This window comes from Empidonax traillii, unplaced genomic scaffold (genome assembly GCF_003031625.1).
Source record: "Empidonax traillii isolate 1590-97213 ecotype Southwest subspecies unplaced genomic scaffold, ASM303162v1 scaffold505:size591145, whole genome shotgun sequence".
NCBI lineage: Eukaryota > Metazoa > Chordata > Aves > Passeriformes > Tyrannidae > Empidonax > Empidonax traillii.
The window spans coordinates 109,140-133,436 of record NW_020955698.1 but is presented as its reverse complement, the minus strand read 5'-3'; the positions used below and the strand labels follow the sequence as shown (position 1 = coordinate 133,436).

Genomic DNA, 24,297 nt, shown 5'->3' with positions numbered 1-24,297 from the left:
TCCAGACCCTGCACAGCAGCCCAGCTCTTCCCAGGACAGGTTTGGACTGAGTCCTGCCGGTACCACATCTCCAGGGTAGGTTCTAGAGCACAGGGCACACGGGGGTTGTTCACCTCCTCAGCAGGTGCGCTGTGATTCCATGACCGGGGCTGCACCACCACCACGTTCCACAATCCTCAGCTGGGAACGCTGAGGACCTTTGGCTTTCTGCCCTCTGTCAGAGTGTTGAGCCAAGGTGAGAGTCACAGGGCTGTTTAAGAACACACTGCCCACGGTGCCCCTCGGAGCACAGCTCGATCATCTTCCCCCCACAGAGATTCCTCAGCCCTTCCTCAGCTCCCTCCCAGCCCAGCAGCACCGGCAGGAGCCACAGAAAACCCTCCAGCACAGGGAACAAGGGGAGGGCAGATTTAAAAACACAATCATCACACAGGTTTTTTTGTGCAGGAAAGAGGGTTTGTTTTTTTTCCTAACAGGTGGGATTTAATAACTAAGGCAGGGAGAAGCACAATTATGAGGTTAAAATATGGAGTAGGTTGTTCTGATTTGACTTCACCTCACTCAACCATCTCACTGCTGGGTGATAACTCACTTCTTCTTCACAGACTGGCAGAAGCTGCTGTTAATGAATATAATTTGAAAACCTGTGCCACAACTATTTTCCCTAAAGGAAATCAAAGGCTACCTCTGCTGCTGTCGAGTTTAAACTCACAGCACAGTTCTCCAAAGACACATCCTGAACCCTTGCAGTTAACACTGGGTTGTGAATGTAGAACAAGGCACGTTCGTGTATTTTGGTCACTTTATTAAATGAGATATTAAATAGTTTAAGTTTCAACTACTAAAACAGCACTTTGAATGGTGAAAACACAGATAGTATATCGTCATACTTGAATGCTTCTTCTCTTTAAAAACACATTTCCAGTCCTTATATATATTACAAAACAGCCTTATAGGAAGAGGGGACACCTTTTCTATAGTACTTAAGATATTTAATACAGAACTGAAAAGCCATCTAATAGAAACAAAGGCAAGTCTTCACAGCTGTATGATTTCAGCAGCCAAAGCTGGTTGATGGACTGAAACATTACTATACAACTGGGACAAAACATATACAATATCACGATACTAAGCAAAAACGCTTTACATCCAAAGGAATAAACAGGTTACAAAATGTGGATAATTTAGCAGGCAAAACTGTATTACAAGCAACATTTTTATTCGTCATCTTAAGCCATTTTTTATCTAGTTAAAACATCTAAAACAAATATAAAAATGAGCCTTTTATTATCTTACTGATGTATGTTCTGTCTTTAAGTACTGGTTAAAGCCTGATGTTATACTCAAAGCACATTGTTATGCAGCTAAAATGTCGAGTGAGAAACACGTATGCAAAGTGGTCCAGGTTTAATTCCAATGCTTATCTCGGCTTCCTTCTTATGCATTAGTCTTCTGTTATCCACGGGTTTGTCCAGAATGAAATAAAATGTGCCTTTCAATGTTGCCTAAAACTTCCACATTTAAGTCTTTGAGTTACTGTAAAACTCCATTCAACAGTCCCAGGTTTGGTAGAAAGTCCTTCTCTTATTCACGGAGGAACATCGGTGAGAGTTGCCCAAAGTACATTTGCCTTCAAATGTTTGTCTCAAAAGTCTCATGGTTTGTTTCTTCAAGTGCAGACACGTCTCTTTTTTAACTCCCTCCCCCCCCAAATCAGAGTTAATTGTAGAGCTGGCAAAGCACTAGAACACACTGAGGGACTTTTGTATTATCTTGTCATCAAAGAGTCCAAGACAGCAACTTGTCGGGTTTGCACCGGACCAACCAACCTCTGTCCACATCACACACCAAGTGTCAACCACAAACCAAAACATGGGGTAAGATCTGCGTACTGAGATGCAAAACCCACTTGTCCATTCAGGGCAAGAACTCAAAACTCCTGCAAGAAACCTTCCAGAAACCAAAACGAGTTTAGTTCACGGCAGCAAGTCAGAAGAGTCCGGCGCGACCTGGAGCCAACGTCTCCAGAGTCCTCTGTCACCCACACACCATCGCCTCAACGTTCCTGCCACTCACTTCTACCCCCACATTATCAACTTGTGGTTTTTTTTGTGGGGGGGGGAGGGGGGGTAAGAATCAACCAAACCCTAGTCAAAGAAAAGCCCTATTTTGTATTTAATGAGATCTTCACAAGCACAACAAGTGTGGGTAAAGAGAGCGTTAATGATAGAGAAGAAACCAGAAATTTACCTCTGGCCTGCATTAAAAAAACACCCCCGAAAGAGAACAAAAAAAACCCAAGCTCCTTGTGTCCAAACTCGTGTTTTCACACGATGAAGGGGTGGGGAAAAGTGCACAACCAAAACTCTATTATTAATAAAGTCATTTCACGGTTCTGGCAGCTCTGGAAGTTGCGACGGCCCTTTCTCCATTGATTTTCAATGGGCAATGGTTGTGCCACGTTCCAGGTGTCCCTCTAACAGCGCTTCCCCCTGGCCACCATCCCTATTTTAACCCCCCAGTGCCAGGAATTGAACGTCCTTGGCCCGTCTCCCATCGCCGGCAATGGGGAGAGACAGCAGCACCAGCAGAAAGGAGTTACCAGAAATGTGCTTTGTGTTGGACTCTGCATCGAGCAAATAAAAGTGTGTGAAGGAAAAAAACATCTTCCCCTCGGAGATCATCAGCTGCTATTCCATCACATGGAACTGAAAACGAGAAATGGCAGAGGACCAGGGAAGGGCAGCCCTTCCCCAGCCGTGGTTAAGGCTGGATGCACAGTGTCTCTGTGACTCACAAGGTTCAGAGCAGTAGTATTTACTAATATTGCACTCAGTTCTGTTTCAGAGAGTATTTTCAGTTCCTGTTTCATTCAGCACAGATGATCCACACGAGTCCAGGCCTCAGTCAGAAGGAAACTGGACTACTTCTGTTATAACATTCCCACTAATAGAAAGAAAGGGGTAAGCAGAAAAGTATTCCATAATTTGAGGAATCAACTCTAATCAAGAACTCAGCTGTTTACAATTCACATATGTCAGACTGAACATACAGACCTGCAGTCCTTCCTGAGCTTCCCAAAGCTTTGCAGCCCTGAAAAGCAATCGTAGGAGTTTAGACAGGAAACCTGTGGAGATGCTACTGTAACGGGAGGACTTGTTTTCACTGAAAACAACTTGTTATCTCCTGTACTCAACATATGTAAGAAGATTCTAGGCAACATCACTGACAGCAGGGAAAACGTCATGTCCTATTTAAACAAAGCTGAAACACTAATATGGAACATGGTATTTAGGGGGGAGCAACCAAACAATTCTTTTTAATTTTTTTTTTTTTTTTTTTACAGTTGAGTTCTGTTAGGCCATTGATTCCTAAAAAAATAAAAGTTCTTTCTCTGATTTTAACAATCCTTTAGGCTTTTAGTGCAAAATCACATTGATTTCCCTTGGGAAGGCCCTGGATTTTTGCCTCTCATTGGGGGTGGTGCTCGTTGTAAGGGTGGTGGCTGCATCCCACCAGACACTGACTGATACATTCCTCTCACATCTATCCCTTGGAAGCTGGAAGGATTCATGATTAAATTGGGAGGCTTTGGCATCATGAGGTGGCCCATGGCTGCTTGCTGGTAGGACATCTGCTGCTGCTGCTGCTGGTTGTACTGGTGCTGGAGCCGCCTGTTCATCAGGATCCTCTGGACACAACCGATTAGCTGTGGAGGGAAAGCAGAGCTGGGTGAGTGCACGACCCCCTCAACGCTCCAAGTATCAGGTTCAGAGTCAAAAATCAATTTGTTAGGGACAGCATGGCTGGGGGAAAAAGCCCCATTGTTATCACCATCCCTAATGTGATGGCATTCCCAAGCCCATTACTGGAGAAACCCTTTAGTAACACCATTTAGGGCTCAGTTCTCCCATGACTTGGCTATTGTATTGCAGGCAGCATTTAGGTGAGTTGCCATGGCAACATGCACTACACTGTGAAATCATTCCCAGGTATAAGTTACACCATCATTTGTCAGGTACCATTTATCTTCCCTTTGAAAGTCCCACATGTGGACTGTCAGTGTTTGCCTGGGAGAAAACTCTTCCCACTGACATCATCTGGGCCACTTTCAGATTTTGCGAAGTAATTTTAAGCTAAAACAACATTACCAACACTTTCTAAGATGTATTTTGTAAGTGGCTGTCTGTCTGAGCTCTGGGAATCAGATTTCTCTTCAAACCTCACGACCTTCCAGCAAACCAACTTCCAACTCAAAAACCTGGTGAGTATTTTTTGGTTATTTTGGACGTGGAGTCTCCCTCGCCGAGGCAGAGCAACGCACCCCTGACCCACCTCAACACCTGCTGGGAGTGGTGTTTCTGTACCTAAACACACACCTGCACTTCATGAACGAGCACACACACACAACACCCCGGTTCAGAGATGGGCAGTGGGTACAGAAGGGGAACACATTTTACCATCTGCTGTTTCCCCAGGACGTCGTTGTAAATGGCTTCTCGGCGCTTGACATCCAGCTCCTGGCTCGCCTGTCTGTTCAGTGCCAGGGCCTGCACTTGGCTCTCTGTGAGGGTTACGTTTTCTTTCCACTGAAAGGCAAAAAAAAAGACCTTCTTGGCACTGGTGGTTTTAACAAAAGCCTGATGGTAACTGATGGTAATTGCATAATGTTCAGAGCTGCATCAAGGGTTAAACAAGCCCAGCTTCCAGTCAGTGCAAAACTGTACTTCACCAGAATCAGAACTATCAGTTATTAGTTCCACCTGCTGATTAAAGTAATGCACCTCTAGATTACTGGGAGCAAGTGAGAAATGTGTCAGCCCCCACGATAAAATAAATATTTGCCCATAATTGTTATTTACAGAAAAACAGCATTCTCAGAACTAAACTGTTAGTCCTCTAAGGCCCTCTGTCATCCAGATACCACCAAGGGTTACTGCAAGCTGCAGGGATAAAGGCCAATACAAACTGGAAACTCATTAATAGTGCAATTAATTAGCTGAATGACCACAGGCAGCAGCAACATCCTTGTCTGATAACATTTCCACTCCTGATCTAAAGCTAGGATTATCTTTTCCACTCACTATGCTTGAAATGATGTCCTCAAGGGGCTGAATTCTTGCTGCAGCCACACTGTTGGTTGCTTCCACCACCTTCTCTCTTCCTTGATTTATAAGGTCCTGAGAAAACACCAGAAATTCAACCATAAAGCACAGACACAAATAACACATTTCTCTGCCAACGTTTTACAAGGTCTTCATCTTTGTCTTTACATACCTAAACTGCAATTACTTTTTTCTTTCAATTTGCACAAGTCAATGAGTCTAAGCTTCCACAGGACTGACCTCCAGCACAGAGCAGCTGAACAGCAAGGATAAATTTGGCAATTTGTAAACAGGATTTATAAAACCCTCTCTCTGTACCCCCATGTTCTCAGAGCAGCACAGGAGGGCCACACTGTCCCCCGGGGGAATTGCCTGTGACACGGGCTTGATGATGTTACACTTTCCAAGGCGTTAATTATTGCCTGCAAAGAATGCAGGTGGATCTTCCCGAATCCTGCCACACTCCCCAGGTTGATATGCAAGTTGGACTTCAGTACAGCTACACACACACCCCCAAAAACTAAAAATAGGATACAATTACATAAAAAGGGAAATATTATCCCTAATTTGTGACAGAAAACCCCTTTGTGCCCACAGCAACACGTGGTGCTTCTTACCTCCAGCTGCTGGTTACTCATGGCTGACAGAGCACCCAAATTGTAGGGAATATATGTTTGAGAGTTGAAGTTCGTGGGGATCACGTTGGTCCCAGCTGGCATGTTGAAACGCATAGTGATGCCCTTAAAAACACAGAATGCACTTAAAATCGAGTAACTCTGGTCATTGTGGCCTTCTACAACAACACACAGAGACAAATCAGTGCTGACTGCTGGGACACAGGGTGTGGATACTACACAGACCTCCTTGCAGGGACACCCTCACGTGGTAAAAGAGGTGTTACACAGGACACCAGATGAGTTTTATTATAAAATAGGAAAAAAAACATGTGGGTGCAAATGTTACTTCCATTTTAAAAGTTACTAAGGGAACACAGCCTCGAAGGAGCAAAGAAGACACATCATCTCCTTATTTCTGTATGTCAAAGTTCGCTTTTTATATTACTTTCTTGGTCCTTAAGAAAATTTTATTCCTCCAAGACAAACTGAAAAGGTAACTGATACTCTAAGCCTGGAAAGGTTATTTTCAGAGACATAAACCTGATTAGACAGCTTTACCTTCTTCTCTGCTTCATATTCTGCCCAGGCTGCCTTCCTTTCTTCCTCAGTGAGCTCCTCTTCCTCCTTGTGGTCCAGGAGTGAATCATGTTCGTGATACCCAACGATGTACTCTTTGTTGATCTGCAGCAATTCTGCCAGGATGGTGTCCTGTTCACAGCAGGAGAGAAAACAAGAGCCACTCAGCAGCTCTGCTGTATTTACCCCCTGTCCCACACAGCAGCTCAGAGCACTGCACAGCACAACAAAACTCCAAAATCATTTCAAAAGTACAATTTTCCTCAGAGGACAGGGAAGGGATTAACAATCTGTTGCAGAGATGACAGTCCAATCACTTCGTGAGCCACAGGAATGCACTCAGATTCCACAACAGTAAATGCACTTTTAAGAACCTACAAAGAATGGAATGTGCTCAATGATTTTCCCTTCTCTTAGGCTGGACACCTAAGAGGACAACCAATAATCTGCATTTATTACACATCAAGAGCATTTCTGCAGGCTTTAAAACACTGAGCTGTACTTTGGGTCCATCAGCTGTCCATCAGCACTCGAAAGAAAAGGCTGCTCTTTAAAACTGTTCAGATCCATGTTGAGATAAATAGTTAGAAATGATATAAAAGCAGACATGGAAAGGAAGTGTGGAAAGCTGGGATTTCAAGGTAGGCAGTAATGGGTTTGCAATCCTCATTCTCACTGAGGCAACATAATAAATTCACCTTACAAGTAAAAAATCATCAGAATAATTATTTCTTTTAATTTGTTTAGCTTGTTGATAATGATTATCAGTTGGTTTAAAAGCTTTGGGGTGAATGAAAAAACGAAGAGACTCTAAAAAGTTTTTGAATTTAAAAAAAGAAAAGGGTTATCTTCTTAAAATCCTGATAGAAATTAAATGCTACAGAGAGAGAAATATATTAGAAAGGAAATCTTCCATGAAGGACTGTGAGTTGTGCTGTAATTCATAAAAAAGTTCTTCTCAACCAATTGAACACTTAATACCGAGGTTGAAAATAAAAAAAAATAAGCAGCAAATTCTTCTGATTCTGAGATCAAAATTCATGAAGTTGTCCCCTCATGTGGAACTACAGTCAAACCCACGCTCTGGCTATGTCCTGAGGAAGTACAAAATAATGATATCCTAGAGCCAACTGAATCCCAACTACGATTTTAATCTGCTTTTCCAATCTGTATTACGTGACCTCGACGGAGCCGAGTTTTCCTTTCACACGAAGATAAATGTGAGTGACTCCAATCCACTGAGGAGGCTCATCCTTTGGAATTGCTGCTACTCCACAAAAAGAACAACAAAACCTGCTTTTTCAAGCTGCCTTTACTGGGGGTTAGATAAGGAGTCACTACATTTGCATAAAGCTCCCAGTCTATACTTAATTATTCCTCTAAATTATACTGTAACTATTTCTATACTTAAATACAGCATATTTGACCAAGTGACTACTCAGTCTTAAGACACCTGGTAGACTTTTCTGGATTATTGCAAAGCCAAAGTTCTGAAGGATATATTTTAAAATCGAGCAGTATTTGCTTTTCCATTCACTGACTTTTTACTTCTGACTTCTACAACAATACAGAATGAATTCTCCTAACCCACTGAAAGCAAAAGAATTAAAAATCTGGGTTTTCTTACATCAAAATAGTTGAAAAGCGTGTTAAAACCAGGAGTTACAGGAAAATCCCCAGCACTCAGCTCTGAATAACAAACACACACATTTGGAAAGAGCCTTCCTACTGGGGGGTATATCACTGGAATTAAGAAGGTCCCAGAGAAGAAAACCTACTGTCCCTCCAGCTTTTTCCACATTCTTGCCTAAAGATGATGGGAGAAAAGATGGAAAACATCTCCCCTAATTCCTATTCCCAATTCTCTCTAGAAAGCAAGGAAAGAGGGCAATTCTAAAAGGTGTCTTTTCCAAGCTCTTCGGACCCACGTTGGGAGGAATCTGCTCTCTCAGTGCCTGGCTGTGTCTGCCCCTGCACATTAAAAACATCTAAAAGTACTAGAAATGTCCATTTTCCTGCCTGCCCAGCAGCAGTTACACAGCCAGGGCACTGCCCAGCACACCCTGCTTTGAAGATGGAAAAAAAGGCCCGGAGACAAAAGGAGACAATTACAGACAAAACCTGTCAGAGGCAGAACTGAAGCTCCTTTTAGCCTAAATGGCTGCTTTGCTCTGCTGGTAATTAAAGAGGAACAGCTCAGGCTTTGTGGCAGCTCAGTGATGGAACAGGTGAAACTCCAGTGGCCTTTGTTTCCCGGGAAGAGCTGCAGGGATGGGCTTGGAAAGCATCAGAGCATCGTGCAACATGATCCTAAAGAGAATTTTGGCCTCTAAATGCTGTGTGATTACTTGATGCTACAATAAAATGTTTTCATATCAATAGACTTTTACCAACTTAAAAAAAAAACAAACGCTTAGTTGTTAAATTAAGATTTGTAATTATGCATATTTGTTAAAATCACACTGAAATGAAGAATACTTAACTGAGTGAATAACCTTGCACAGCTTAGACAATAAACACCCACTGCAATATTTGCCACTGCTGATGTTTCCTTTCATTGTTTACGTGGGGTTTTAGAGAACTGGCTCGATCAAAAAAGACAGAATAGGAAATAAACCAAAATTAGTTTTACTATTTATATGGCATTATAACTAAGGCCTGAGCCACAGCTCCATTAAACAGGTTGCAGGGATCAAGGAAGGAGTCGCTGCAACTACTGGACCAGCTGCTCTGTGTGCAAAGCAAGAACCTCACTGTGGATAAATTGAAAATACAAGACCCCAGCCAGCTGAGCTTCCCAGGGGAGACAGATGCTGCCAAAAATGAGCCAAGCAGCTCAGTCCATGCACTGGGAATTCCCTGCTTCCCATCAGCAGCTTCTGGAGGAGCTGAGGGAAGCCAGCACAGCTCTTCCTCACTGCCAAGAGTACTCTGGGAGACAGAGAAAGAGAAGGAATATTTGGGGATTAATGGGTGGCTTCCCATGTTCTCTGAGGGTATTTGGAACACTAAGTCCTTTTTTTTTAGAAATAGATACAGAAATGGCTAAAATGAGATGAATGTACTTGATGATTTACAGCCTTTTCAACCAAGAAATAAAAAGGGATTAGATATTTGCACACAGCGTGTACTCAGATGCACATCTTCAAAAGGATGAAATACTATTTGCTAAAAGCATGAAAAAAAAAACCAAAACAAAACTATTCCAGTGCACAGATTTACTCTATTTACAGCCAGTCAAAAGCTGGTATTCAACTTGACTTACACAAGCCTTACACTGATGTAACTTAACATGCAAAACTAAAGGATAAAGCAAGTTTGGAGTTTATAAACTTCCTCTTTTATATTATACTCATTCATTATTGATTTATTTTTGTAAAAGAAAACAAATAACCTTCAAAATCTAATTATTGCACTGGATTGATCAACGCTTTGGGTAAACAGACTCAGCTGCTTCACAGGTTTTCAATCTATTGCTAACTTTTGAAAAATAAGCAGCAACAGCAGCAAATGGTGAAACATTAGCTATGAGTTTGTGGAGGCATAAATGCACATGGCATGAAATAATTAACAATGTATAAAAGATGAAATACCGTTAATTACAACCCAAAGGAAGCTGCTTTAGGAGGAAAAATAAGGAATTTGCCAAAATCAAAATGCCCAACAAAGTAAAAAAAGCAGAATATGATTTTCAATTATCTACAATGTAGTGCTTACAGTGAGAAACACTAATAAAGAGAAACACTAATAAACAGAGCCAGCACAGTCTGTGTGCCAGGCTTTCAGTGCCTGTGGAACAGTGACTTCCACAGGGCTCCCACTCCCCAAATCCCCCCACAGCTGCACCCACACCGTAGGTGGTCCATGGGCTGGGCAGAGAATCAACAATCCAGACCAGAATTTATTGCACTCTAGTGGTCTGCAGATAGCTGAGAACGGAAAACATACCATTTTTCCTAGGAAATGAATAGATTTACAGATTGGAAAACCTCCCTCCCCACACCCAGACACTGTGGAGTGACCAAAACACAGGAATTTACCCAGTTAACAGAGGACACACTGATGTGTTCTGTTCCCCTGCTGTTCACCTGTACAGAGAACTGCACAACAGCTACCTGAGCAGACCACATACCCAGAGTATGTAAGTTAAACATTGTAGCCTAATCTTAAATATAAACTGACTCAGATAAAAAGAATAAAATAGAAGAACCAGTTACTCTTTTCCTTAAAGGTCACTCCTGCCTGACTAATGCAACTTTCCCCCTATCTCTACCATATGTCTATTAATAGTCCCTTCAAGAAGAAGGGTGAACAAGGAACTGAAAACCAAAAAGTGTTGGAAAGGAGGGCATGGATTAATTGGACTCTTACCTAGTTAGATAAAAACCAGACCTTGCAGTACAGGGTCACCTCACAGATTTGTTACCACAAACTGAGGTAGTGCTGGGGATCACAAGCAACCACTCAGATGTTAATTTGAATTTTGGCCTCCACAGTTTCATGCAGTAAAACTTCCATTCACTCAAACAGTGTGAAAACGTGTCTTTGTTTGCTTTGACTTAAAAGTTTCATCTTTTACTTGAGTATCTTTCTCTTACACTGCCACACTGAAGGGAGCTCCTCATGCAGCTCATTATACCATTTATTACACTAATTATGTATTTTGTTGTGTTACCTGCTGTTCCTTTCCCCTCAAAGTGCTGGTGAAAACAACCCTCTGCTTCCAAGGGGAAATATCTCCCATCCCCACACGGATGCAAACCACTTTCGCAGCACTCACAGCCATTCCCAGCCGCTCACCTTGGGCAGCATCGGCGTGTCCCTCTTCTTCTTCTTCTCCGAGTTGGGATCGTCCAGCAGGTCCGGCTCGAAGGTGTAGAGCTCGGTGAGCTCGTTCATGGTGAAGTGCCGCTCCACCTGCTGCTGGTCCACCACGCGGAATGACAGCGACTGCTTGGTCACCTGCCGGTCGTAGATCTTGTCCTCCATCGTGCCCTGCAAACACAGCCCCCTGTGAGACTGGCACACGGGAAACACCGACAGCACAGAGCCCACGGCACGACACACAGCTCTGCGCTGCTCTCGTTTCGCTGACCAAACTCCTACAAAGAACCCAAAAAGCCCTTTTTGTTTGTTACGGAATCAAAGAAAAAAAACCTGCCGGAACCAAACGCTGTGAGATCTGTGTACAGCACGGATGTCATCGAGCTGCTGACTGCAGTAAGAGAATAGAGTAATTCTTTATTCAAAAGTATTTTTAAGAGATCCAGTTTTACTGCAATTCCCCAGAGTAGGATTATGCCCCCCAAAAAAGGCAATTTTCACAGCATGTACCTTGTTTTGCTGCTTTGAGCAGCCTGCGGAAAGGAAAACAGATACCATGTCACTGTGGTGGAGGGGAGAGGGGAAGGGAAGCAGTCAGGTCTAATTCATCACAGCTGTGTATGAAAAAAATTAGATCTTTGAGGGGGGAAAAAAAAATTAGGAAAATTACTTATTTTTTGAAAAAGAAAAGATGATGGCTGAGAAGGATGAGAACAGCACAGCCTGTTCTGAAAAGCCTAATTTAGGAAGGATATCAACAGTTCAAAAGTGCACAGAGAAAAACCACAGCAACAGATTGAAGCCTGAAGAGAAAACCCCTTTCTGACAGTGAGGTGTTACAGACAGTTGGCATGGAAATAGTGTCTTGATCAAGGGTTAAGTGCTTTACTGGTAAAGGTCTTCAGGTCACTCAGTAACACCTCAACAGAAACAGAAAAAATGGCCTTACACTTCAATAAAGCACAGCTCAGTGTCCATCAGAGCTATTAAACATCTTTAATATCTGCAGGGAGTGATTCAAGTTTTCAAGTCATGACTCGATGCCTTTTACAAAAGTGTCTTTATCTCCCTCTGATTCCACTCCAGTTGGACCATCAGGGCCACGCAGAGCAGGGTCTGTAGATGGCACCTGCACTGAGCAAAGCTATTCCCAACAACCACCATCCTCCTGAGGGTCTGTTAACTCAGTACTTTTAGTAGTGTGCAAATTAAAAAAGCTGAGGCTCTATCCTGAGTCTAGATGGGTAAATCACTTCTAGAATTCCAGAACCTGCTTCCCACTAAACGTCACATGGGGTAGGCTTAACAGGAAATTATTTCAGTTGTTACTTATTCTACCATTCCTTCCTTCAAGAGCTGCTTCAGTGGCCAAACACTGCTACAGAGCAGGGCAAAACAACTGCTCACTCCAGACTCCAGCAAAAGTCATGTATGGACAGTTGACAGATTTGACTGCAGGATGAAATCATCACAAAGGTATCAACCACAAACCCACCTGAGCCAAAAACCTGTACACGAACACAGGTTTGTTCTGCCCAAAACGATAGACCCTGAAAATACTCTGGATGTCGTAGGATGGGTTCCAAGAGGCATCAAAGATGATGACTCTGTTGGCAGCCACCAGGTTTATTCCAAGGGAACCTGCTTTAGTGGAGATAATAAACAGGCGGCCCCTGGAAGAGAGAAGAGTTGCAAGATTTGAGTATTTTGGAAAACAACTATTGTTGCTGTGGAGTTGTTCATGCACTGAAATAGCTCAAAAAGACCATTAAAATAATATATAAAGCATAAAACAGATGGAGATTTTACAAGAACAGCACTTTTAGCAAAACATACATTCCCAAAAATATAGATCAAGGCCTTTTGCAAACTGACTGGTAACAAAAACTGGAGGGGAAGAAAAAACTTTTGCATTTTCCAACTCTAATTGCTTCCTGGCCTGTAAGCCTTCAGGATAACTCTAGAATGACACTGTCTCTGACACATCTGCTTTTTTTGAATGCCACCTCTCTCACCTTCAACTCGAAATCAGTTCTTGACAGGTACTGCCAGAAAAAACTATTTACAAGAAAAAAAAAATTATGTTACTTGTTAACTTTTTTTTCCCCTGCATGACTGCAATATAACTCCATCCTTTATTTTTTAAACAAAGCTGGGAAGGTGAAGCTCCTTAACTTCACTTACCTTGTGCAAGTCTATACCTCTCTATCCAAATGTGAATTCCAAGTCCTATCTTGGATGAGCAGTGGGTGGCTGGGAGACAATTCTGGAGGTAGCTAAGCGAGCTTTGGAGTGGCCCAGGGACTGCTGCCTCCTGGCCAGACCCCACAGGGCTCTGACCTGCCTAGGTCCTTGTATCCTTTTAAGGAATTGTAATAAAAATATCTTCTCTGGTTTAATTTGGTTACAATCTAAAGAACCATGAAAACAGCAAGGAAACACTGAACAAGTATTGAGCAGTACTGACAGAATTAATCTACAGAAGTCAGGAACATACTGCTGCACGTTTTCTGTGCAAGTTCTGACAACACTGTGATGATTATTTGCCTACCCTTAAGGTAATTAAGCCAATACAGGTAACAAAGAAATGGAGAGCAAAAGAAAGAAAAGGGGGAAAATAAAGCATCTAGATCAGAAGAGGTCTCACCTCACATTAGTTTCATCATTAAATTCTTCAGCCCATTTCTTTCTTGACTGAGCTGTAGTTGAGCCATCCAAGCGATAGTAATCGATGTTTCTGAACCATTTTCCCTCACCTGTAAATGTAAGAGTCAAATTATTCAAATGCTGAGGGTGAGAGTACCCAAACTGGCAACACTGGACATACACAACTCTCCAAGTGGTAAGGAACAAATATGGAACATAAAATATACTAATATGACAATGGGAGAAGATTATTATTGATGTTATTCCTCAAGATTGAGAATGTTTTTGCAGGATACAGGTACTTGTCACGGGCCTTCTGCAGTAGAGCTTGCATAACAAAATATAACATATGCATTGTGACTTGTACAAACCCTGCACAGGTTTTGCCTAAAATTATTCAAAACCAGAATAAAATAAATGCCAATATAATTTTACCTCATAACAAGTACGCAGTGTCTATCCTTACCCATTCCTTCTTAAGATTTTGTTGGTTTTTACAGACAGATCAGTTCACACTAAATGAAACTCCTCAAAGCAGTTTTATACAGACTGGAACATAAAGACATAAATTTTTAAAAAGTGTTCTGAGGTTAAATTTAAATTGAAGTATTTGAAAAATACCTGAGCTTCTTGGACAGGGTCCTTCCTCTTATTTTTCCCTACTCTATTTGTATCTATACATTTGCAGGGATATGCCTTAGCTTAACTTGGAGTCAAAGTTAATTTGAAGAAGTAGTTAAATCTAATCTTTAGGCATTACAGCACTAATAGTACTTTTCCAGCTGGTCTGTATAGCTCCATGTTACAGCAGGAGTGGAAGTCAAGTCTCTCCCACAAGACCAGCATTTGAAAGGAAATGCTCCAAAGGAGGTTTCAAAAGTCAAGCTCTAATAATTTTGGGGACTGAAACTCAGAAAAATCTTTGAGTTTTGTTCCCTTGGGAGTTACAGCAACTTCCTGCCAGACTGGGGGAAGAAGCTGTGGCTGGTAGATTTTCTTCTCTGCCCAACTCACAGGTAACTTTTCATTTTCTTTGGCCATCAAGGTGTGTGTACACACAGCTGATACCACTGAGCCATCAATTATGAAGAGAACAGCGTTGTTTGAAGACAGCACTGCTCAGTTCAATCCACTGTGAGGATCACACACATCCACTGTGTCAGGAAGGTGAATCTTGCCACGATACACAGTCTAATTGTTTACCAGAAGAATCACCCCACGAGACAAAAACCCCACTCTTTCAAACGTTTTCTCAGACTAAAGGCACAAACTCCCCCAAAACCAGACAGCTGAAGATGGCAAGAGCTCAGAGAAGGAAGCAACAGCCAGGAACAATAAATCTGTGAGAGGGGGATCTCCACAGAGCTGACTGTGTGTCTGTCACTGAGCCACCCTCCTCTGATTTCCGAGTGCAAACACATCGAACACTTGCACAGGACATCTGAAGGAATGGCAGATTTGAAGGAATTCTGCAATGCAAAGGTACTGGGAACTGAAACTCCACATAAGGATCAACTGCATCATCAGGAGCTCTGGGAGCATCTCGGAGTAAACAGGAGCAACAATCTAAGCAAAGGATGAGTGAGAAATTCCTTGGCATTTGAGCATCATTAGGATAATAATTAATTCAATGCTTGCTCCCTCATGAAATCCATAAGCCAATCTACTGCCCTAGATATAAAATCACATTTTCCATGTTTTACACACTGGTTTAAAGTACCTCAATTCTTTCATCAGCTCCCTCCCAGCAGGAAGGGTCAGAATTTGCCACAGATCAGCAGGTAACATCACTCCTATACAGGATTTAACAAAATGCCTTCTCTCCTCTCAGCTGATGAACATTTAAGCTGCTTAGGCCATAACGAGCATGGATGATACAGAACGAAATCAGGAGCAAGAGTCCATAATGGGATAGCAGAGACCCCCTGCAGGGGAGTCCAATAATCCTGCCAACTCCAGGAACAGGCCAGAGCATGCAACACTTATTTCAAATCCATCCCCTGTGCACTGAATAGAGACTTGTAAAAGAGTTGAGAGCTTTGCAGGTGTTCAAGGAGACACTCACCCTTATAGATAGGAGGTTTATCTCTGTCAGATTTTTCCCTGTTAGCCAGCTCCAGGAAATCCTCTATCAAATCCAGAGATATCAGGGACTGGCTGAACACTAGGCTGGAAATAGAAACAGGAAAAGGCAAAAATTCATCTCCGAAGTTATTTTATTTATTGTACTGCTTGGTTTTAGTTCCCTCCTGCCTTTGAGACAAACAGCCCTTCTAGACACACATGAAGATTTTGGTGGAATCTTGGGCATGTGTGGGAAAAATCCCTCCTAAAAATGCCTGCAGCCTTTGCACAGAAAACAGCTACAGCATAACCAAGAGTGAGTTGAGAACACTGTCAGGCTCCATGTTTATAAAGCCATCAGTAATGTGTCTAGAACTGACTTACACTTTGTCTCCAAGCTCCTCTGCCATTCGAAGAATTTCAAAGAGAAGCACCATTTTCCCAGAATGTTCCAACACTTCAGCATCTGCATCAGTGACAAAATCTTTGTACCAATCTGGTGCTGGGCTGCCAGGGTTGGAAGAGGATGTAGCTTTGCCTTAAAAAAAAAAAAAAGAAAAAAACAAAATTAAAGATAAGAACACGGTCTCCATTTAAATGCTCTGAAATGTCTGAACAGACTTGTTTCCTTATTAGATGTAAATGGTGTGAAGAGAGTTAAAGAGATAAAAAACCCCCAGCATTTGCACCATTAGCAATTACAAAGGCTGCACGAGAGGTAAATGTTTAAGTGATCCAGAGACAGAAACTCACCCTGCCTATAATGTAATTAACACAATTAACCTCTGCGTGTTTTACATACACACACGCTCCTCCCTTACACATTTACAAAATGTTTGGCATTAGTGTGGGGACCAAAAAACCCCGGAGTTCTCACCTTAACTGTCCCCCAAAAATTCAATTCCTTAGGGAAAATCACTAGACACACATGAAATGACAGAACTGAAAAATCACCTCTATAATTCCAGATACAAGACAAAATCTGGATTATTAAAGAAAAAATCAAAAAATGAAACGTGCAGCTTTAAGAAGTTTGAATAATAATCTTTAAAAAGGGCTTGGGCAGCTTCCCTGCCTCAAGATTCCCAAGTTGTAAACTGATGCCCCTTGGTTCTGCAGGATGGGTGTTCCATTAGGAGGAGCAGGAGCTGTAAGGATGGAATTAAGGAATTCTGCCACACAGCAGAATTCCTGACAGTCCCCTCCAACTGCCTTTTTTTCAAAATGAAGCTGCCTCACGTTCTATTCATTCTGTATTATACCCACCTTCATCTGACTTTGTTGATGAAGGGTTGTTTGAAAGATCTTCTGCATTTCCTTCTCCCCCTCCACGAGATCTTGAATTCCAGACTTTAATGACTTCAACATCATTATCACTGCCACTTTCACTTGAGCTACTCTCTTTCTTCACCTTTTTCCCCTTGGATTTTTTTTTCCTAAAAGAACAACATTATACAACTCATTATTTTTTTTTAAAGCCCACTGCTAGAGAACATATTCTAACAGATACATGAAATACAAAATAAACATTCACTTTCACAGGATTCATTTTAATTCTATTAAGAAAATAAATCCAACAAACAAAATAAAAGCTCAATTACTTTGAATAATCATCAGAACTTAAGCTCACTGAAGTTTCTTCCGAATCTGAAGCTATGAAGTCATCCATGCTGTCTTCATCAAAATAGCCCTCAAAAGACAAAAAAACAGAAATTATTAAGTATATTCATCCAGAAGCTTTTACTGAACCTTCAGCCATCTGCTTATTCTTCATTTAAACCGTGGTAAGTTCTACAAAGTTTGGCCTTGAGAAATATTTTAAGAATGACAACATACCCTGAAAGAAAAATAGGACAAAACCAGCAGCAAAGATACCCCACAGCAACAAAGATTTCCATTAACTGGACAAAACTTTACCTATAGTTTGGCAAAGCTTATTTGGAAAGTTCCCAATGGAGACTATTTTGATATATCTAATTTACCTTATTTTCTTTGCTAATATAGTCCAGCTGCAAACACCAGGGGTGAGTCCAGATCCTGCTCAACATCTGGAAATCCTGGAACAGCTTAGCTCCAGCTTTGCCTCTTCCACCTTCATTGCCACCACCTACACCTGACAATAAAGTTCAGGTTTTAGAGTGGAACCTTGAAGTGAGTTTGCCACATTCTGCTGCCCCTTTGAACAACCCTGCCAGCGCAGCACTGAGTGTTCTTTCCAGATGCACATCATATTGTAACATCTCTCGTAAAAGAGCTCAAATTACTCAGTCACAGGCATTTTTTTTTCCTAGTTAAAGTTGTCAAAATTAGATTTTCCCCTTTCTCTTGATAATGAGAAACATGATTGCATTTTTACGTAAAAGCACATTTTTTCCCCAGTACAGGAACGGCTCCAAATCCTCTTAGAAAGGCATCCATGTCTATTTGGGTTTTGTGAAAGCAGCCCAACGTGGAAAACACAAAATAACACTGGCATTTAGGTTTCAGTGAATTTGCCTTACTATTTTTATCTACCTTTATTTAATGCCTTGTAATGCCGCAGTACCCAACAGAAACCCTGTAAGAGCCCAGCCTATTTGTTCATTATTGAAACACAGACTAGTGCAAAGTAGCAACAATGTTCAGAGAGTTAAATTTCTTTTTTCTGCTCTCCATTCCTCACTAAGCACCACATTAGGTTCCTGAAGAAGATTGTTTTTCATATTTATTATGTGCATAAATTTAAGGCACGTAGACCTGCAAGCAAACAGTGTTTGTTGCATCTCAGTTATCAAATGTCTACAAAATAAACAAGCACAGAACTTATTTGGTGCATTTGCTCACTGCGTAAGATAATCCCCCTAAACATCTACAAAGCATTTTAAGAAAGCAGGTTCTTGCTATGTTTGCTCATAAAATTTGGGAGTATCTTCCCATCTGTGCTTTGGGAAATGGAACTGTAAGGATCACAGAAATCCTTAGACTTGACTTCCCTCACCATGAGTTTCACAGAAGAAGCTGCCAATAGCAAGTTTCAACTTTTAGAAAGTTCTACAGGCTTTTGAAACTCTTTATAACTTGACTAAATAGAGACAACAGAAGTGCTCATTGACAGGAAGGTGAACAGGAGCCAGAGTGTGCCCAGGGGGCCAAGAGGGCTGATGGATCCTGGCCTGGCTCAGGATCAGTGGCAGCAGGAGCAGGGCAGGGATTCTGTCCCTGGGAGGCCACCCTGGAGTGCTGTGTCCAGCTCTGGGCAGGTCAGCAGGGACATGGAGGGGCTGGAGCAGGACAAGAGGGCTTGGTCTTGAACTCTGCCAGGGGAGGTTTGGGTTGGATATCAGGAATATCTCTTCACAGAGAGACTGCTCAGCCATTGGAATGGGCTGCCCAGGGAGGGGGTGGATTCTCATCCCTGGAGGAGTTTAAGGACAGACTGGATGTGGCATCAGTGCCACGGGCTGGGAACCACGGGGGGGCTGGGTCAAGGGTTGGTCTTGATGATCTCAGAAGTCTTTTCCAACCCAGCTGATGCTATGATTCTATGATTCTGTGAAGCTGGCAGTTCATCTAGGAGATCAGAAACTGCATTCTCCAGAATCTAAAGGGTGTTGAGACAACACAGTGAATTCCATACTGCTATGAATCACAGACCAGATGGAGATACAATTCATTTTTCTAGTAATTAAACTTAGGAGAATAACAAGAACAGAAAAAAATATAGTTAAAAATAATCCTCAGCAGCAGACAGGCATTTTAAGACAGGTAGTCTAACAAGTGCAGAGAAAAATACAATAAACAGGCCCAGCAGACTACATAGGACATTCTGTAATTGCTGCAGAAAGGGAATACCTACTTCATGCTTTACAAAAACTCCTGCTAGCAGTGCCTTAAACGTTCTTGACAATGAAACTCATTAGGTGAATTGCTTCAGAACCCAAGAGCTGCAGCTGAGGGACGTGGCTGTGTGAAGCACAGTGGTGCAGAAAACCTCCCCAGGAATTGCTGGAGATGACCATTCCCACAGTGTGTGTGGGACAAGTGTCACTGAGACCTTGAGATACTAAAATTATAGGCTGCAGTGGCTCATCTCTAATGCAGTGAACAGCACACCAGCCCACAGCAACACATTTTAGGGTTGTGCTTTTTCCCTTATTCACCTTTTCAATGAGACAAATTTACATTTTTTGGGGGGAAGATGCAAATTTCCAAGACAGACTAGTCAAGATGCCACTGGAAGCCGATGAAGAGCACAGTTATGGTGAAACCTAGGCTTATGGGTTTTGAGAGGGAAAGAAGAGAGTTCTACAAAAGAGCCAATATTTGACAAATAACAGCTTCAGCTGGCATAAAGAAAAAGGGAACTGCAGGGCTTGGCTGTGCTTACACCAGGACAGCTCAGTTCTGTATTCTCTCTCTCCAGTCTTAGAGTCAGTACCTTATTTCTTGGAAGAGTAAGACATAAAATCGATTACATTTTATATTTAGAAAAGGAAGAAATATCCCTGAACCAAAACCTGAAGGTGGACTGCTATTAAGAGATACAAGTATCATTATTCTTTCTCAAAAAAAGCCCAGATGTTTTGCTACAACTCAAGCGTCAAGAGCTAAAGTAAACCTTACAGGAAGCAGAAAAACGCAATCCACAGAGCCAACAACACATCTAAAAACCCCCAACCTTATTAAATGACCATCAGTCTTGTGACCAGAGAGATCTGCAGGCACATACCTGTCAGATGATCCAAGTAGTACTGGTACAGTTTGCACTGGATGGGTGTCATCCGAACCTCCAGAACGTACTCGTATTTCGGAGGCAGGAATTTCGTTAATGCTGTGTAATCTTTCCTCTGCAATTTGACAAACAGTCGCTTCAGTCACAGAAACACCAAAATGACTCCTGAGAGCTTAAGAACTTTTGGCCTCTCCCAACGCCAAATGGATAAATTACAACGGCTCAGATGCTTTCCGACCACAAAAGGGGGGGAAAGGACCCACGAAATACAACCCAATTACAGGCCCTGTCAGCAGGAACCCATCTCACCTACCCAGTGTGGTTATGTTTGCAAAAGTCTATGACTTGTTAACCCCCTGTCCAGTTCCAAGTCCTTGCAGAGTTGACTGCAACTCCAGTAGCTGCTCTGGGAACTATTTTTGTGGGGTTTTTTAAGAACACTGAAACCTTTTCCTGTGAAAGCATGCCAGGCAAGTGGGAAATACTAAAAACTTAAATACTTAAGTGTGAATACTAAAACCTTTTTCTGGGAAAGCCTGGGTAAGTCAAGCAGCTAATATCAGCGTTTGTATCACGGAGCAACTCCCATTTAGGATAACGTATTTTCTGAATACTTGCTTGGGGCAATGCAGATTTTACTTCTGTTTTATCTTTTTTTTCAACTGTTACAGCGTTTACGTCTCTCTACCCCCCCCTTCAGCCAAATGGTGATCGATCCTGAGCAGAGATTGTTGTACATTCAGGAGTGGAGTGACCTTGATCAGAGCTGATCTGCCTGTGCTGTGCAAAACCACGACATGCACAAACACAGGGGGCCCAGCACCTGAACTCAGATAAAATTCACTCGATATTTATGCTGCTCTCCCCATTCTGTCTTTCAGCTTGTGCTCCTGTGCTGCTGGATAGAAACATGCACAATATCAGTACTATTCCTATTTGCGAGATTTTACGATAGGAAGTCTTTCACGGTGCCATAAAGCTCCTCATTTCTCTGCTGGTGGCACTGTCCCACCGTGGCCACTTCACCCAGCTCGTGTCCCACAGGGTGCAGGTTAACTGAAGGGTGAAGAATCCAGCCTCTACTCTGGAAGTCTAGGTAGTTTTGCGCCTTTTTTTTTTTTTTTTTTTTTTTTTTTTTTTTTTTTTTTTTTTTTTTTTTTTTTTTTTTTTTTTTTTTTTTTTTAATCTAAGGTCCTTAAGATAAAAAGTTCTTCAATTCTTTTGGACCTGAATTATTTTCTTTCTCTCCTCTTCCCCACTGTACTGATTCTCTCAGATCAGAAACCAAGTGACAAACTACGGGTCACCAACTTTCTGCGCAGATTTTAAGGCAGCCCAGTTTTTAAATATGTATTCTTTAAACATGCATATCGAAGTAAATAAGAATATTTCAAAGCAACTAATGCCTGCTTAGGACACACAAATTTCTTAGTTTTTATCCAAGTGTCAGTGTAATTTTTTCCAGCCACAATAAATAATGCAGAGATGTAAGAATCAGTGAAAATACAACAAAGTCAAAAGAGTTCTCAGATAACAATTCACAGGCCTTTGGGTGCTTTCATCAGAAGGAGATGAATAACTCCTCTCCTTGCCTGCAGTTAAATGAAGTGTGATAGCTAGAGTCAAAGTGTTCTTACCTGAACACATCCAGCCAACATCTCATAGAGGATGTGGGCACGTTTCTTCATCACCCTGACGTCTGCCAGGGTGGAGTCTGCGCACTGCCCGTTCTGGATCGGGTTAATGAACCGATTCCGGAACTCCTTAATTGAACCAAGTAAATTCTCCTTAATAAAGTTAACCATGCAGTGATCTAGGACAAAAAGATCACACTTGAATTGTTCAGAATGGAAAGCACAGTACTGGGATTAATTCAAACAGAGAAGAAATGTGTCATGTCTAAATACAGATACTGAGAACTCACAGGCAGCTTCACTGCATCAAATCCTTTTCTCCTAATCAAACTAAACCAATCTTTATCTTGCTGACAGACTATAGCATCATCAAAGAAATGAACACTTCTTAAACCAGACAACTACTCACATTCTATAAGATTATTTTGCAGTGGTGTTCCTGTAAGAATTATTCTTCTCCTGGACCGAATAGAGTTCATTGCCTTCGAGACAGCAGACGCTTCGTTCTTCAGAATGTGTCCTTCATCACAAACCACAAAGTCAGGGCCTAGAAAAGAAACAACACTAAATCTCCCCCATATTTTATAACCACAAAGAAGCTGACAGAGTAAAGAGCCCAAAATTTGTTCTACAGATGGCATTAATTTTGGGGGTTTTACATTTGTGAGTGTTGTTTTATGGTGGGTTTTTTAGCACCACTGGGGTTCCAAGCGTTCACAGTAGCCACTCTGGTAAACTACAGGCTGTTGGTTGGGAAGTCTGCATGGGAAGGATTACATACAGTTTTATAATATATTCTTATTGAAATGGTTTATCCCTGCAGCTGTGAGTGCGTGGTTATACCTCCAATCCACCCTGTCAAAACTCTGGAAAACTATCCCTTCCCTCCAGCTTTAGGCTGCCATCTACTGACGCTCAGGCAACCCCAAAAAACCACCAAAATTCAGGTCACCCGCAATTTTCAGTATCAGAAGGGATACACAGTGCGATCAGAAGCCTTGCTAAGATAAAATACAACCAAATCTGATTTGAATTACCAGACAAGTGAACTGCCACCTTGTAGCTGAAAGTCACCTCAGAAAGGTCCTCAGCTTTCCTCCAGAAGACAAACCCAAGGATTCCAGACTTTTATGGGAGTTGCACAAGGAATGTCAAAACCACACCACAAGACATTTCCACAATATGCAAAGCAACTCTTATCAAAATTAAATGTTATAGTTTGGGGTTTAAGATAAATAATACCAAATTTGGCACAACAGACTTTACACACCCTAATTCTTTTCAGATTTGAGGCAATTTCTGGAAATCCAGTCTTCTATAACTTACTAAGAACAGTTTTCTTCAGATTAAATTTAAACTGCCTTGTAAAAAAAGTTAATTCTAGGGCAATGATCAACAACAGAGAATTACAGCTCTGACCCCTCACATGATCTCATGCCAGTGCCAGTCACCTCAGTCGTGCCATTTTAAGGGGCAGAAAGTGATTTGAATCTTACACATTAACAGAAAAGGAATGAAGAAAATATTTATTTCCAAGGAGAAAAAAAAAAAAAATAAAAGATTTTTGAGCCAAGTCTAAAAGACAATTCTGAAAATCCACACATGATTTCCAAACACACTTAGGCTTCTCCAAGCCTACTTATTTCTGAATTTTCACACCTGCCACAGAAACCCAATTTAAATCATCTCTGTTGCAAATCCGAATAAATTCTGCCCTTTCCTTTCTCCAGCTTATGTCAAAACCAACTGGTAACAAACTCCTTTCATTAACCAGCCTCTTACATGAGGGAAAAATCTGTCATTTAGTTGTCTTTTTTCTAGGCTAAAAAGCCCTACTCCTGCAATCTTTGCTCAAAAATCACTTCTAACCCCCGTCCTGCCAGGCTGCTGCACTGCCCGTACTCCAAGATGGCAAGAAATAAATATCTTGCAATGAACATTCTCATCAATTTAGCCAATCCAAATGGCTCCAGAAACTAATGGATGGCAACATGAGGTTCCATCTTCACACTGTCCATGAGGACAGAAATCCCCCCCATTTTATTTCCTTGCTGAACCAGAACACGACCCCCTGATTACCAAGTTACTGTCCAGGCACCACTACTTTGAGATAACAATTC

At 41.8% G+C, this 24,297-nt stretch overlaps 1 protein-coding gene across 4 annotated transcripts in view; it reads right to left on the bottom strand.

The window, feature by feature from the left end:
• Positions 1 to 788: 788 nt before the first annotated feature.
• ATRX (ATRX chromatin remodeler) overlaps positions 789 to 24,297 on the bottom strand; it is a 66,301-nt gene continuing 42,792 nt past the window's right edge. For 3 of the 4 annotated variants that reach the window (XM_027896632.1, XM_027896633.1, XM_027896635.1), the window contains 16 exons: positions 22,587 to 22,724; positions 22,181 to 22,356; positions 20,541 to 20,658; positions 17,815 to 17,945; positions 17,434 to 17,522; positions 17,099 to 17,268; positions 16,217 to 16,370; positions 15,834 to 15,937; positions 13,770 to 13,878; positions 12,618 to 12,795; positions 11,099 to 11,293; positions 6,281 to 6,430; positions 5,723 to 5,845; positions 5,085 to 5,180; positions 4,461 to 4,589; positions 789 to 3,709 (listed from right to left, as the gene is read on the bottom strand). In XM_027896632.1, coding sequence (XP_027752433.1) covers positions 3,431 to 3,709; positions 4,461 to 4,589; positions 5,085 to 5,180; positions 5,723 to 5,845; positions 6,281 to 6,430; positions 11,099 to 11,293; positions 12,618 to 12,795; positions 13,770 to 13,878; positions 15,834 to 15,937; positions 16,217 to 16,370; positions 17,099 to 17,268; positions 17,434 to 17,522; positions 17,815 to 17,945; positions 20,541 to 20,658; positions 22,181 to 22,356; positions 22,587 to 22,724 — 2,339 coding nt within the window. In that variant the 3' untranslated portion in view covers positions 789 to 3,430. Of the gene's footprint in view, positions 3,710 to 4,460; positions 4,590 to 5,083; positions 5,181 to 5,277; positions 5,362 to 5,722; positions 5,846 to 6,280; positions 6,431 to 11,098; positions 11,294 to 12,617; positions 12,796 to 13,769; positions 13,879 to 15,833; positions 15,938 to 16,216; positions 16,371 to 17,098; positions 17,269 to 17,433; positions 17,523 to 17,814; positions 17,946 to 20,540; positions 20,659 to 22,180; positions 22,357 to 22,586; positions 22,725 to 24,297 lie in introns of those variants that run through there. The other variant, XM_027896634.1, reaches the window with a different exon arrangement.